Genomic DNA, 14823 nt, shown 5'->3' with positions numbered 1-14823 from the left:
ATGAACATTTATTGAGCACCAACAAACCCCGGACCCTCTACAGAACGTACAGAAGGGGCGGCCCACCCCAAGGTCCTGGCCCTCAGCAAGGCCACCCAGCGGCAGCATGTGGTGCTGGGCCAGCGCTGCAGCTGGACCAGGGTCCCGGGGCCACTGCCAGGTTCCGTTGGGGGCGGGGGCCATGTTGCTTTCCTGAGCAGAGCAAATAAATAATGGAGAGGCAGCAGAAGCCCCTGGGGGCGAAACGTCCCTGGCTCCAGCTCCTGTGACTCCATGGGAGTGAGACAGGCGGCCAGGGGCCCTGTGCCAGGTGGGGACACAGACCTGGGGGCAGGAACCTGGTGACCAGAGGGTCCTGGGGCCAGCCCGGCACATCCGCCTGGCCCTCACCTCTGGGGGTCCACGGAGCGGACCGTGAGGCTGAAATGCGGGTGGACCAGAAACAGGTGGGTGGACGGGAGGGGGCTGGGCTGTAGGTGGGTGATCGCACCCCTGCCTGCAGCCCCTAGAGGGGGGCGTCATCAGTCCTCCACTTGGGGGGGTAGCTCTGCTTGCGGCCATCACAGCTGGGGCTCCCCATGCTGTCCAGAGGCACCACCACCTCGTCTGGGTTCGAGCTTTTGTTGAGTTCCACCACGCGCGGCACCACGGAGGACCAGCGATCTGTGGAGAGCACGGCCGGAGTGAGGGGTGGCGGGGAGGGCGCGTGCATACACGCAGCGCCGACTGGGTGCCAGGCGCTCCGCGGTGATCTAAGGGGGGAGGTCGTATTATCCCCATTGTACACAGGTGGAAACTGGGCCTCAGAGAGGTCAAGGTGCTTGCCCAGGAGCACAGAGGAGTAAATGGGACAATCAGAATTCGAGCCAGGTCCCAGGTCCCAAGCACTGTGTCCTCCCCACCTTGTCTCCAGCCCTCGGTGCCGTGGAAGTGAGGTGCCCTGGGCATTCACAGGGGATACTGGGTGGGCAGTTCATCTGACCCTCCCATTGCACAGATGGGAACACTGAGTCTCAGGCAGGGACAGGGCCGCTCAGAGCCAACCTGTGATGAGAATGGCCCAGGGCTCCCACTCTGCGCCCTTGAGTCTGCCCCCTTGAGTCTGCCCCCCCCAACGCCCCCAGTCCTCTCACTCACCCCTGCGAAGGCGGCCCATGGTGTGCGAGAAGCCGTAGTACTGGTAGCTCTCATTCTTGCCCGGGTCCTCGTTGATGATGCCCAAGTTCTGGTTCCAGTGAGACCAGTTCACCTCGTCCACCCTGGCAGGGCCACAGCAGAGGAAGGTCGGGGAGTCCCCACCGAGGCAGCGCCCCTCCCGGCACACCCCCCTCCTCAGCACACCGGCCTTCTTATTTTTATTCTGGCAAAATATACATAACAGTTACCCTTTTAACCATTCTTAAATATGCCATTCAGCACGTTAAATATATTCCCAAGGTTGTGCAACTATCACCGCTCTCTAGTTCCGAAACTTTTCTATCACCCCAAACGGAGATTCTGTAGCCAGCTGCCCCCTCTGCCAGCCCCCGGTTACCCTACTTTCGTCACTATGAAAGCCCCCTACTCTATGCTCATCTCTATAAAGTCCCCTATTCTGGACATTTCACGTAAGTGTGGCCTTTTGGGGCTGGCTGCGTTCGCTCAGCCGATGAGCCCGAGGCCAGCCCACATCGCTGCGTGTGCCACATGTCTCTCCTTTCCACAGCTGAGCAATGTCCCTTTGTACGAGTGTCCCAGTCAAGGTTCACCCCCTCATCTGCACCCTCTTACCTCTTTTTTGGGGACACCCTTGGAAAGCCAGGTTACAGCCCCTTAAGCCCAAACTGGCTTGATGTCATTTGTCCTTTTTTAAAATGATGTTTGTTGTTTTCACTCAACCTCCATTTCCTGACCCATCGCTCTGTGTCTGGACTCAGCGGACTGGGTCCGGACCCAGCAAGGAAGACACCTTCACTGTTCCCAGTTGTCAGGGGAGGGAACGGAGGCTTGTTAAACTGCCCAAGGTCCCAAAGCTGGTCAGTTATCCGGGATTTGAATTTGGGGTTCAAGGCGACCGGCCTGGGAGCTGCGTGCTACTATGGCCCCCAGTTCTCAGGTGAGGGAACTGCGTTGGCCCGACTCCAGGCACGACCGAGGGTTGTGCCGGCCACTGCTGTGCCAAGAACGGTTCGGCTTGTGAGAAAAGACTGGCCAGGGGCTCCCCTAGGAAGCCGACGTTGCCTGTGTGTCTGGGGAACATCCGGGCCCTGGAAGCCGCTGATCCCTCCCTTTCTCTCTTTCAACCACGCGCCCCATTGCTTTATCAGTAGAGCTTGATGCCCTGAGATGAACCCGCCTCCCAGTGTCTGCTGCTGCAGCAAGGGACAGAGGAGCAGTCACACCCGCCGCCCTGTGGGTGTCTCGCTGACGTGCACTGGGAGCTGTCGCAGCTCTAACCGTCTAGTCTGCACCACGGGCCTGGGGGTGGTGTGATCACGGCCCCCATTTCACAGGGAAGAGTCCAAGGCTGAAAAGCGAACAACCGGCCCGCCTCACCTGAAGCACCACCTGCGGTCCGGGGTGCCGTCCGAGCTCTTGCCCACCGTCACCATTTCGCCTGAGCGGAAGGCCTTCCTCAGGAACACGGGGAAGGAGCGCTCGATGTCCAGGATGGTGGTGGCCCACTGTGGGGAGTGGGGAGCGGGGCAGGCCTGGGGTGAGCCTCCCCCAGCCCGCGCCTACTGCCCTAGTGGCAGAAAGGACTCCACGGGGGTGTGGGGATGGGAAATAGGCTTCCTAGCTCCTACTGACCCAGGAAAGTTACAAATGCCAATACCCACCCAGGGGCCCTGCAGAATGAGCGAGCAAAGCAGGATCAGGTGAGAAAGGCCACAGCCCAAGCCCCGTGACTCGGTGTCAGTGACACCAGGGAGGGGTAGGGACTGGGGCCAACCGGGGAGCCTGGACCCAGTACAGGAGGCAGCCGCCGGCCATCCACCCGAGCAGGGCCAGGCCAGAGCGTGGGCCCTCCTTGCCAGGCTTCCGACTTTTCTTTTTTGTTTTTCTCTCTGTTTCCATTCCCCCCACCACCACCCAACTTTTCAAGAAAGGCCAGAAACCTGGATTTTTATAGGAACTCTCCTAACTTTAAAATGTTGCATTAAGTTTTTTAAAGTACGGTGATACAGGAAAAAAAAATCAATCTTCGCCAGTCAAACCCAGTCCACAAGCTGCCCCAGTGCATCTTGGGACTCACAGCCCACGGGGGAGCTGGGGCCAGGGAAGCTAGCGGAAGGGATGCAGTTTCAGGGCAGTCTGCACGCTTCCCAGGGGCCAGACTGGGGAGGATGGCCTTGGGGTTTCCTTCTCTCACTCAGCCATTTCCTTGAAATGCACCAAGTCGAGGTCAAAGTGGGTGCCGCATGCCTGGGCCTTGGAAAGTTTCTCTTTATGGTGGAAACCCAGCTTCCTGAACTGTGCGATGCCCAGGCAGGCAGGCTGGGCCCCCAGGGCCTCTGCTCCCCAGGATGGCACAGAAACCCTTGGGCAGCTGAGCAGCAGCCCTGCCCCCACTCCCGTGCCAATGAGGCAGCATTCATGTTGTCTTCTGCATGGCAGAGCACGCCCAGGGCTCAGCGTGGACCCCTGCTGGCACGCTGACACCCTCTGAGCATTCCCTGTGCCCACGGAGGTCACTCTGTGGTGCCCTGGGAGGTCGACTATGTCTCACAAACTGGGCCACAAGGCAGATCTGAGACCACTGCTGGTGGGCAGGCACGAAGCCCCTAGAAAGGCAATAGGTGGCTCTGGGAAGCAGGTGGCTGCCTTGGATGCCCATTTTATGGACAGGGAAGTGGAGGCAGGAAGTGGTGTGGCTTGCCCAGGGCAGAAGCCTGAGGAGGCACGGTGGGTCGGAGCTCCCCGTCATGCATGGAGCAGAGTGGCTAGTGGGGCGGGGCCGGGCGTCCTGGGCCTCACCTGCAGCTTCCAGATGTGCTTGCTCTCCTTGGAGACCTGGCCCACCGTCTCCCCCATCAGGGCGATGAGCATGTTGAGGAGCAGCACGAAGGTGAGGATGATGTAGGTGACCAGCAGGATGATGAACACCACGGGGTACTTGGTGCTGCTCAGCATCTCCAGGTCACCCATGCCGATGGTCAGCTTGAAGAGGTCCAGCAGGAAGGTGCTGAAGGTGTCGCTGTCGCGGCAGGAGGGGTACGTGGGCACCGTGCAGTTGGTGTGGTCCTCGTTGCACACCTTCATGTTGGCACACGGGTTCAGCAGGGACACCAGCGCTGTGGGAGGGGCGGGGGTGGCATTCGCTGAGTGTGAGACACAAGCCGAGAGGTGGGGAGAATTGCCCCCATTTGATGGAGAGGAGAGCTGAGGCTCGGGGCCAGGAGACCACCGCACTGGCCCCAGGTTACCCAGCACATAAGCCAAGCCAAGGGTCGACCTGGGTCTTCTTCCTGAATCCAAAGCATTGCTCTTCCCACAAACCTTTGCTAACAAGGAAAAGGTTCCCAGGGCTTACTCAGGTGGTTCTCAATCTGGGCCAATTTTTCCCCCGGGGGACACCTGGCAATGTTGTGAGACATGTCTGGTTGTCACAATCGGAGGGGAGCACTACTGACAGCCACTTGGAAGATGCCACTATGCATCCCACCACGCACGGGACAGCCCCCAGTGTGCCCAGCACCGAGCTAACTACCTGAGCTACCTGAGAAGCCCTGAGCTAGCTACTGTTCCTAGAGGTCTTGGGAGCCTGGAACGCCAGCCTTCCTGGAGTGGACTCCCTCTCCTGGTGCTGTTTTCTAGTCCACACCAGCTCCCAGAGGAAGAGTGGAAACCAGGGCCCAGTCCTGACTGGCCCAGAAGCCGTGCGCACTGAATCCCTTATCCCCTCCAAACCTCTCCACTGATCATGGTGCCCTTCCCTCCCCACTGAGCCCAGACGGAGCTTCGGAGCCCTTTTCAACACAGTTTAGCGGCAGCACCTGCCCCTACACTGTCCGGGTGCAGAGCATGAGGAAACCCAGCCCCTTCGGTCAGTGGAGCACAGGTCAGAGTTACAGTAACGAGGTTTCTACTCAGATGCTAATGCTATTCGGTTGTGTAGCAGCTGCTGAAATGTGTGTTGAAAAGGATTCTGAGACCTTGTCTGGACTCATCAGAAAAACAGTTCTGTGATCCATTAGCAATGTCTGCCATGGGCACAAAATATAAAGAACAGAATCGTATGTCTGTTTGTGTTAGGTCAGTCTCAGACTAGGGACCTAGTGTCCCACGGCAGGAGAAGGCCTGGGACCAAGCTGCCTACAAAGGTGCTGCTTTAGCCCCCAAGCCTCTGCCTCAGTTTCTAGAACCAGGACTGCAGTGGGGCTGGCGTGGATCTGCATCCCACACCATGTGGCGCTCCTGACACGCTGTCTAGATTTTCCAAGTCCTATCACTGGGAGGGGGCAGCTGTGCCCTGTCCCTCTCTCCCCAGCTAAGGCGACAGTTCTTGTTCCCCAGAATAACCCAAGCAGAGGCTTTGCCCCACCTGGGCTAAAATCTCACTACCATCAGACTCCTGCTTCAGCGCTGGTCTCCAGACCAACTTCATCAGATGCAAACGTGGCCAGGGAAGCCTGAGTTGGCCACTCCCTTTTGGATGCCGGGCACTGAATAGCAGATCACCCACTCTCTAGGGACCAGCTCAGTGGCTTGGTCAGTTTCCCCATAGCCTGGGACACTGAGGTCCCATGGCATCGTGACACCACAGAGAAGGGTGTTGGAGGGAGCCAATATCGAGCTATAAAAAAAGACCTGGGGGCCCTGGCTGTTGTAGCTCAGTGGATTGAGCGCAGGTCTGCAAACTTTAAGGTTGCAGTTTTGATTCCCAGTCAGGGCACATGTGTGGACTGCAGGCCAGGACACCAGTGTGGGGCCCATGAGAGGCAACCACACAATGATGTTTCTCTCCCTCTCTTTCTGCTTCCCTTCCCCTCTAAATAAGTAGATAATAGAAATAAAAATAAAATAAGACCTGGGCTGGTAAATGAATTATTAAAATGCACTCTCCCCTGTATCCGCACTCCTTCAATGTGGCTTTGCAGCTCCTTCTATCAAGAAGTCTAGTCTACTTCCACACCTGCTGAACAAGGCAGCCTTGAGACTTGCTCTGGACAGCAGAGTGAGGCAGAAGTGATGCCGTGGTAGGAAGTGACCTTGAACCCATTCTCAGACGCCCTCAGACCACCATGTGACCAAGCCCGAACTAGTCGGCTGGAGGACGAGGGACCACAGGGAAAAAAGCGAAGTCTCCCCAGCTGAGGCAGTGAGTGGGCTGCCAACCCCCGCACCCTGAACGCAGGCACCGTTGCCTGTCGAGGTCAGCCAGACTTGCTCTGGGACAGCACCTGACCCATGGACTTGTGATGAACGGTGGTTGTTTTAAGCCACTAGGTAGAGATGGCTTCTTCTGCAACAATAGCTAATAATGCCAGTATTAGCATTTCCTAGCTTTTGAACTTGGGCAAGATATTTAAGCCTCAGTTTCCTTCCCTGTGAAAGGACAAAATAAAGGCACTCACCTTACAGACTTGTTGGGAGAATTGTATGTGGCGGGGATGGGAAAGTACTCCACACAGTGCTTGGCATGCAGTGAGAGCTCATCAAACGCTGGGTATTTCCCTCCACACCAAGCGACTGCTGTTCTGGTCCTTGTCCCGCCCCGCCAGCCCCACCCCTCCCCCGGGCACCCAGAGCTGCTCACCTGAGGCATAGCCGATCATGAAGAGTAAGTAGACCAGCAGGAAGCGGAACAGGTCCTTGAAGAGGATCTAAAGACCCCAGGGGGGTGATGGAGGCAAAGATGGGACACGTGGCTTCTCACTTCCCCAGTGCCTCCATCCCAAACCCTCTTTCCACTGAACCCTCATCCTCCCATCCCCCCCAATGCCCAGACCCTGCCTGCTGCCCCCACATGCCCCTCGTCCTCAGGCCCAGGGAGCGGTCTGCACATGGGGGATGCGGACAGGGTGTGCGTGGCTCCCTCCAGGGCACGCAGTCCACCAGGCCCCCACGCCATACCTTCTGGATCATGATGCTGTAAGTCCCTGTTAGTTTCAGCCCGCGTGTGAAGTAAAGCGCGTTCATCCAGCCCAGGACCAAGGCAAAGACCATGACAGCCAGGTAAGCCTCCACCCCAGCCAGGTAGAGTGCGGCCGAGACAATCACCAGCACGGAGTAGATGAAGCTGTGGACAGCAGAGGCCGCAAGGGGGGCCGGAGGGGAGAAGGAACAATGAGGCCCCGAAGGGGGAGACATGCCTGGAGCCCTCCGGGTGCCAAGACATCCGGCTTCCCTCGGAAATGCAAAAGATAAACAAAGTGGATTCCCTGGGTTCCCCAGCATTCTGTTAACGAGATTACTTGACAATGACTGTGTACAATGACTCTGAGGCCCTGCCAGATCCCACAGTGGTGCCCTTCGGAGCTGCCAGAGAAAGATTCAGTGGTGTTCAGAGCAGATTTCGTGGCTAAGGGATTGCGTTGCTCCCTAACTCTAAGGGAAGGGAAAAGGTGTCGCACAAGTGTACTGACTGCTCCTGGGCCCTAGGCAGGCATCATTCATCAACCGCGGCACTCTCCCCCACTAAACACAGCCGTGGCCTCAAGATTCTTCTCAATGTGGCACTCTAGGCAGACATTAGCAATCAATTACCACCACCAGAAGCTCCTTCTATCCATGGTGAATGTGGTGACTCTCTAGCAACCAGAATCTTGCTTTAATCAGAAGACCCTCTTGCTTAACACTGATTGGCCTTGTCCTGATTCTGGGCTCAAGATGTCCAGCTGTGCAAAGTCACTCCTAATAGAATCACACCCCCCCCCACCCCCCCCACACCCCCAGCCGGATGATGTCCCAGCCCAACCCCATCTTCCTGGCCCCAGAGCTGCCAGCCCCTGGCCTCCACTCACTAGAGTAGCTGGAAGGAGCCATCGATGAAGAGGGAGTTCACTCCAGGGCATTTCTTCATGAACAAGTCTTTGATCTGGAGGCGGGGAGGCGGCAGGTGAATGGGGCGGAGCCGCAGGAGTGCAGGGGAGCAGGGTGGGGAGGAAGGGAGAGAACAGCGAGGCGGACTGTGGTACAGAGAAAAGCCGATGGACTCGTTTCTGTTGGGAGAGGAGGAGAGAGCAGAGGAGCGCACAGGGTTGGAGACGGAGGCAAAAGAAGAGAAGGGGGAAGATGGAAGGGGGGAAGGGGGGGTGGAGGAGAAGGAAGGGAGAGGAGGAGAGCGGAGCTACAAGACGTGGAGCAAGGGGAGGAGATGGGCAGGCAGGTTTGGGGGCCCAGCACTCACGTTGGTGAAAAAGAACAGGACCCCGGTGAAGAGCGTGATGATCTCCCCGGCCAGCCTCAGGTAGTCCATCGTGGTGCGATAAGGGTAGGGGGGCTGGGGGGCGGGGACAAGCGGGTCGTCACCCAGCCCCTCCGACTTCTGGCCCCACCCCCCACATCTGGGTCCCAGGAGCCTCCTTCCTCCTTCTCTCCCTGCCGAGGGTCTAGGCCCCTGCCCCGCTCACGGGCACTCACGGAGCCCTCCAGTGGCTGGTGGTAGGCGGTCAGGGTGAAGATGACCATGGCGCACAGGTAGGAGACAACGTTGATGTAGAAGGAGACGGCCCCGAACTTGCGCCACTTGTCTCGCAGCAGCTCGTTGATGGGCTCCACGGCCAGCATCTCGTGGCGATTCTGGGGGGGGCAGGGTGGTCAGGGGCCCCCCTCCATGGGGACAGGCAGACTCCAGCCTCTGCCCTGAGAACGTTTTCTCCTCCTAACCCACTCTTCTGCTGTACTCAAAGAGGGGGGGCGGGGGGGGCCAGAATCAGCCCCCACCTCCTGGGCTCAGCGATCAAGGCCCTGCCAGTTCTGCCCCAACCTACCTTTCCAGTCTCGTCTAGATCCCTAGCACCCAGCGCTGAAAAGTATCCTCATGGCCCCCAAACTCCAATCTGGGGGTGGTACCAAGTTGCTGGCAGCAAAATCACCCATGGAGTTGCCCGAAGTAAAAATCCCTAGGCTTCAACCTCAGAAAGTCCAATTCAGGAAGCAAGACTGGGAAATGTAGCCCAAAGATGACAAATACTTGACTAACCACAATTTTCCAATGATGAACCAGGGCAGACATCAACAATTGAGTCCTGCACAATAGTTCTCTACACGGTTCCCAGGGCAGAAACTGCCCATAGGTCAGCCTGTGCTGGAAACACTCACCCTCCCACCACCCTTGCTCGAGGTCAAGTCCGTCACTGACTTTCCAATGAGGGAAGGAGCTCCAACAACGGGAGGCTTCTGTCCCAACCGGGCAGAGCCAGAGCTGGGGGGATGGTCTGCGCTCAGGCCCCGCACTCCCCGCCCACTGGTGCAGCACTGCCCCTGCCCACTGGTGCAGCACTGCGTCCGGCCAATTCCCTCGGTTTCTTCACAACCACGTGGCTGTGCGGCCGGGCAGCCATAAAGATGGGTCGTGTATTACTGCTGAGGGTTCAAGGCAGAAACAACCCCAAATAGCCAAGGAGAGAGGGACAGTTTGTTAGAATGTGGTGCATGTGCACACAGCAAGGAGAGTCCAGAATATTTAATGGTGCAGAATGATGTTCGAAAAACACTGCTACTCGGAAAAAGAGCTTTCGAAACTTCGTGTAACAACTGCTAATGATAACAGCCGCCACCCAACGTTTACTCTGTGCCAGGCTGTTCTGAAGTCAACTCATGTGGTCCTCCCAGCAGCCCCGTGGGATCTGCGCTACCCTTACCCTCAACCTCAGAGAGGCTGAGCCACTTGTCCTGAGTCACACAGCATGTGAGTTGCAAAGCTGGAACCCTGCCCCAGTCCTGCCTGACCCTGCATCCCCACCCTGGAATTCTCTCAGTTCCCCGCCCAGGGCCAGACGTCTCTCTGAGTGTTCCGTGGGCACCTTCTTTAGCATTCGGCCCACAGACCCACCGATCTGGGCCCAGGGTCACCCACCCTGTGCTCAGCCACACCCCCTTCCCCAGGCCCTGGCCCCACCCACCTCGATCTTGCTGTTGTAGACCAGGATCTCCAGCACAGAGGCCTCTTCCCCACACGTGTCCAGAGAGGAGAGGTCGTAAAGCGAGGAATACACGGGGCCATAGGCCCAGTCCTTGAACTTGCGGGACAGGTGTCTGGTGTCCTCATCCGTCACCTCCCGACGGATGATGTGCTGAAAGACCTGCCCGAGAGAAAGAAGGGGTGGGGTCCCGGGGCGGGGCATTATTGGGAGGACCCCCGAGGGCTGGGCGCGGCCCATCAAACGCTACATCCCCAGAGAGCAGGAGAGGGGGGAGGGAAATATTTACTGAGCGTGCGCCGTGTGCCAGACCCTTTCCTCACGTCATCTTGGTTGACCCTCATCCTTGCTGTCTGGCTTTACGCGTAAACGAAGGCTCAGAGAAAAGGAGGGTGTTCCCTGGGGCCACACACGCACAGCTGAAGCCAGACTGAACCCAGGCTGGCCTTCACAATGTGACTTGTAACGCGTATCATCTTTATGTAACTAAAACTGCAATCAGTCGCGCTTACTACTGTGTTAATTCCACTAGTAACTCCCACACCAGCCCTGCCCGTCACCACGCCTACTCTCGTGGGCTTACACACAGGGACACTGAGGAACACGGAGCGGTGGGAGTTGCCCAAGGCCATGCAGTTCGGTAGGACACAGCCAGAATTTAAACCTGGACTTTTCCACTGCCTCAAGACTGGTATAAATCGCAGTACTAGTAATTTTTGCTACATTTTTAATAGAGTGATAATGACCTCTACCTTTTATTGAGCACTTACTGCTCATCCCAGCCTCTGTACTGAGAGTTGTAAGCCAGTCACCTCATCTAGTGCACAGAACAACACTGTACCTCAAGGCACTGTTAGTGTCCCCATTTTACAGATGAGGAAACTAAGGCACAGAGGGAAGAGGTGAGATGCCTGAGGTCACACTCTGGGAAGCGGCAGAGCCAGGCCTTGAACCCAGGGGACTCCCGACTCCACAGTGCTCCAGGTTCGCTCCTCAGCCAGGGCAATCACGGCCCCCAGCACACAGTATGGCAACATCTAGAGACATTTCTGGTTGTCACAGTGGTGGAGGGGCTGCTCCTGGCATCTAGTAGATTAACACCAGGGATATTGCTCAACAGCCCACAACGCACAGGGCAGCCACACACCCCGGAACCATCAGCCCCAGAGGTCAGTAATGCTGAGGCTGAGACCTCCTGCTCCGGGGCCTGTGCTGTGAGGCCCAGAGAAGGGAAGGAACTGGCCACCCGGTGGCCCAGCAGTGGGGACCTGCAGGCCTGAGACTCAGGTTTCTACCTGTGGCTCGTCGGGGCAGGTGGGAGTGGGGCAGCCAGCCTCCAGTGGGATGGGATAAGGAGAGGGGCTCTGGGATGGAGGTGAGTAGTTCCGCCAAACCACAGGGAGCCACAGCAGGCTCTGGAGCCGGGACACCTGCCTACTGGGGCTGGGCTGATGAGCGGGGGCTGCGCGTGTTTATAGCAACACGTGCGGGCAGCGGCCCCTCCTCTGTGTGAGCAGCAGGCGTGGGCGGGCCGGCCACACCCCGCGCCCCGCACTCACCCCGATCTTGCCTGCCTTGGCGGCCATCATGAGGGGCGAGAGGCCGTCGTTGTTGAGCACGGCCTCCAGGTTGCTGTCGGGGAAGAGGCGCGCGCACTTGAGCAGCAGCAGGTCGTACATCTTGGTGATGAACTTGGTGTTCTCTCGGGTGTTGTCCGCGATGGCCACCAGTGCGTGCAGCACGGTGTTGCCGCGCGAGTCCTGCCGCCGCATGTCCGCCTTCTTGTGCGGGTTCTCCGTCAGGTAGTTGACGATGTGGGGCTGGTTGGTGCAGGCGGCCAGCGACAGGGGCAGCTCCCCTGTGGGCCGAGGTGGGCAAGGGGGCGAGGTCAGTGAAGGGGGCCCAGGGTGGGACTTTGCCTGCAGATTTTCAGGGGACAGACACCAACGGTCAGTGGGACCGTGTCCTGCGGTGACCTCTCATTTCTGTGGGTGATGCTGGGAAGACAGGGTGTGGCTGTATGGGGGGCGTGGCCATGCAATTTGAAGGCCATGAGAGACTTTGTCCCTGAACCCCACATAACACATGCCTTTAAGCAGGGGTGACAATCAGAATCTTTCCTTGGTCCACTGGGACATGGTGCTGATGACGTTCAGGCCCTGCTGTCTGACCATAGGTCCCAGCATGCACTGGTCTAAAGGATGCACACAAAAAGGTAGGGGTGCTGACACCCCCTGATGACCCCATTGTACAGATGGGAACACTGAGGCTCGGCAAAGTGAGGTGATGCTCTACCTCTCGGAGGCAAGACCTCAATGACCAAGACCAACACGCGGCCTGTGTACAGGGGACCCTCTGAGCCCTGGACATCTGGGGAGACTCCCATGTACCTCCCAGCCCCCACCAGGCCTCCTCACCAAAGTAGAAGTAGCCCCCCTCATCCTTGGGCTGGAAGAAGCGGCCCCGGGCCTGAGCGTGGACGTCGGCTCCCTGGGCCACGAGCAGCTCCACGTAGTGTTTGCAGCGGCGCTCGATGGCGATGTGCAGGGCAGTCTGACCTGGAGAGGGGGTGGGGGACCGTCACCCAGGGCCCCGGCAAAGCAGAGACCAGGCCTGTCTTGAAGGAGGGCGGGGTGCAGAGTGTGGAACTCGGGTGGGGGCTGCAGGCCAGAGCCTTCGCTGGTTGCACCCGAGGACAGTGATGGACCTTCAGACAGACCGTCCCCGGATGTGGCATCGCACGAAAGCCCTAGATCCCCTGATAACATTCGAGCAGCAGCTCAGTCTCAGAGGGCCCCCTGCTTGTAGGATCCCAGACGGGAACCTTTCAGACTCACGAGAGGCCTTCGAGGAAACGACGGCCTTGTGGTCTCACAGGATTGTGGGCTTCAGTTTATAAAGTTCATGGAATTGGAATCCTCACATCTGGGAACCTGAAAGGTCAGGCCTGATTCACAAAATCTCAGAATTCAGACCCAGGAACTGGGACTCATGACACCTCTGCTTCTCAGCCCCATTGGCCCACAGAACTACAATCACAGAGTCTTACTGTGTCTGGACCCAGAGCATCTTAGGTCCGGGACTCCAAGTTCAAGGACCACTAGGCTCAGTGCATCTCAGAATCTCGGCGCCTTTGATTCTGAGTGCAGAATATCAGAGTTCGTTCATTTATCCATTCATTCATTCAACAATTGGTTTCCAGGCACATGCTGGCCCTTGGGGCCCAGTCCAAAGCTCTCAGAGGTCAGACAAGCGAGGATGGTGCCCCTCACCGCAGGCACCCCCACATCCCTCCCGCCCCGCCCAGGGCCCCACCTCGGTAGTAGATGTCCCTGAAGGGCAAGTTGATGAACTCGCGGGTGTTGCCGGTACGCTCCGCGATGTCCAGGAGCAAGGGGATGGTGTCGTTCCGCCCATTGCTCAAGTTCAGCAGGGCCTTGGGCAAGCAGGTCTTCCCCGTGGATGGCTCTGGGGAGAGAGAGTGCAGGGGTGAGGCGTGCTGGGCCTGTAGTCTGGAACTCCAGGGCAGCAGGGGGCAGGGCACTTGCCAGGGGACCAGAGTCCCTGACTCTGTCATGCCACCTCTCTGAAACTGTCCCCCATCTGTCCTGCATGGAGCTAAGGGGGTCACATAAACTCGGGGGCTGAAGCTCTTTACAATGCAGGAAGCTGCAGCCTGTTGGAAAGGTTGGCATGTACCAAAGCAGATTCGGAGGGAATTTTAAAACTCAAACAGATTGGGGAAATGCTGGGTGAATGAAGCCAACCACATTCCTTTCCTACAGGGGCTTCTCCGAGCATTTAATGGGCCAATGAGGGCAGTGAACCTCTGAAGGCCAGACACCGCAGGGCCTTGGCCCACCTCTGTGAACATAGATTCTCTTCCCTCGAATAGTTTACAACAGCGCCCCTAGAGGGAAGCAGAGGAGGTGCAAGGTTCCCCAAAGCGAGGACTGCTCACCATGGCGGACATGAATTACCTCAGGAGGGAAGGGAGGGGACTCTGGGGCTTCTGCAGATGCAGCAGTAATAACATGTAAGCAACATCTCACCCGCTGTCCAATCTCTCTTGTGAAGTCAGTCTCTGGTACTAATGGCTCCGTAACACCCGCCACTAACACTTGCTAATGTCCCTTTGCAATTTTCTTTCCCCTGTATTAACTTTTATGGTTATGAGTTGATTTATACCTTAGAAGAATGAGCCAAGGAGAAGAGAGCTGCCCTGTGGATCAGGCACGTGGCAACACTGAGCCAGGGCTTGGGACAGGCCAATGCAGGAACGGGATGGGGGGGGAGGTGCAGGTGTGGAGCCAGGCGCCTTGGAGTTCACACCTGGCTTTGCTCCCTCAGTTTCCTTCCTAGCTAAATTGAGGCCACACAGGGAGGCTGATGAGCTACAGACGTTTGTGGGTGAGCCCTGCACCAGGCAGGCAGAAGTCCTCCACAAGTACTAATGCTGCGGTTACTATTCCATGGAGGCAGCTCAGGAGCCACGCCCGGGATGCCGGGATCGGTGAGCAGAGCATGGGCTGGACGACTCTCGGGGACCTTAGTGCAGTCCAGGCGTCCCCAAGAGTGAGGCTATTGGACCAGTCTCCCTCCTGGCTGCCTCCTGCTGCACCCTGGTGCCCAGCCCAGAGTCAACCCCAGATGACAGTGTCTTGAATGAATAAGGGACTCTAGTTCCCCAGGAAGGGGGCTGCCCCAGTGTGGGCGAGGCCCCTGGGAACTCTGTCCAGACCCATCCACACTTGCT

The 14823-nt window shown here is 57.9% G+C and overlaps 1 protein-coding gene across 1 annotated transcript in view; it reads right to left on the bottom strand.

The window, feature by feature from the left end:
- TRPV4 (transient receptor potential cation channel subfamily V member 4) overlaps positions 1–14823 on the bottom strand; it is a 33579-nt gene continuing 18756 nt past the window's right edge. The window contains exons 4-16 of the mRNA XM_037156272.2: positions 13383–13535; positions 12485–12625; positions 11627–11925; positions 10050–10229; positions 8566–8724; positions 8333–8425; positions 7947–8020; positions 7057–7222; positions 6740–6806; positions 3958–4274; positions 2536–2663; positions 1138–1259; positions 1–663 (exon numbers count right to left, since the gene is read on the bottom strand). Of these exons, the coding sequence (XP_037012167.2) occupies positions 506–663; positions 1138–1259; positions 2536–2663; positions 3958–4274; positions 6740–6806; positions 7057–7222; positions 7947–8020; positions 8333–8425; positions 8566–8724; positions 10050–10229; positions 11627–11925; positions 12485–12625; positions 13383–13535 (2057 nt within the window). The 3' untranslated portion in view covers positions 1–505. The remainder of the gene's footprint in view (positions 664–1137; positions 1260–2535; positions 2664–3957; positions 4275–6739; positions 6807–7056; positions 7223–7946; positions 8021–8332; positions 8426–8565; positions 8725–10049; positions 10230–11626; positions 11926–12484; positions 12626–13382; positions 13536–14823) is intronic.

The sequence above is a fragment of the Artibeus jamaicensis genome, unplaced genomic scaffold (genome assembly GCF_021234435.1).
Source record: "Artibeus jamaicensis isolate MK-2021 breed Jamaican fruit bat unplaced genomic scaffold, CSHL_Jam_final contig_525, whole genome shotgun sequence".
In the NCBI taxonomy this organism is placed as follows: domain Eukaryota; kingdom Metazoa; phylum Chordata; class Mammalia; order Chiroptera; family Phyllostomidae; genus Artibeus; species Artibeus jamaicensis.
The sequence above is the reverse complement of the archived record's forward strand: the minus strand, read 5'-3'. Positions and strand labels throughout refer to the sequence as shown.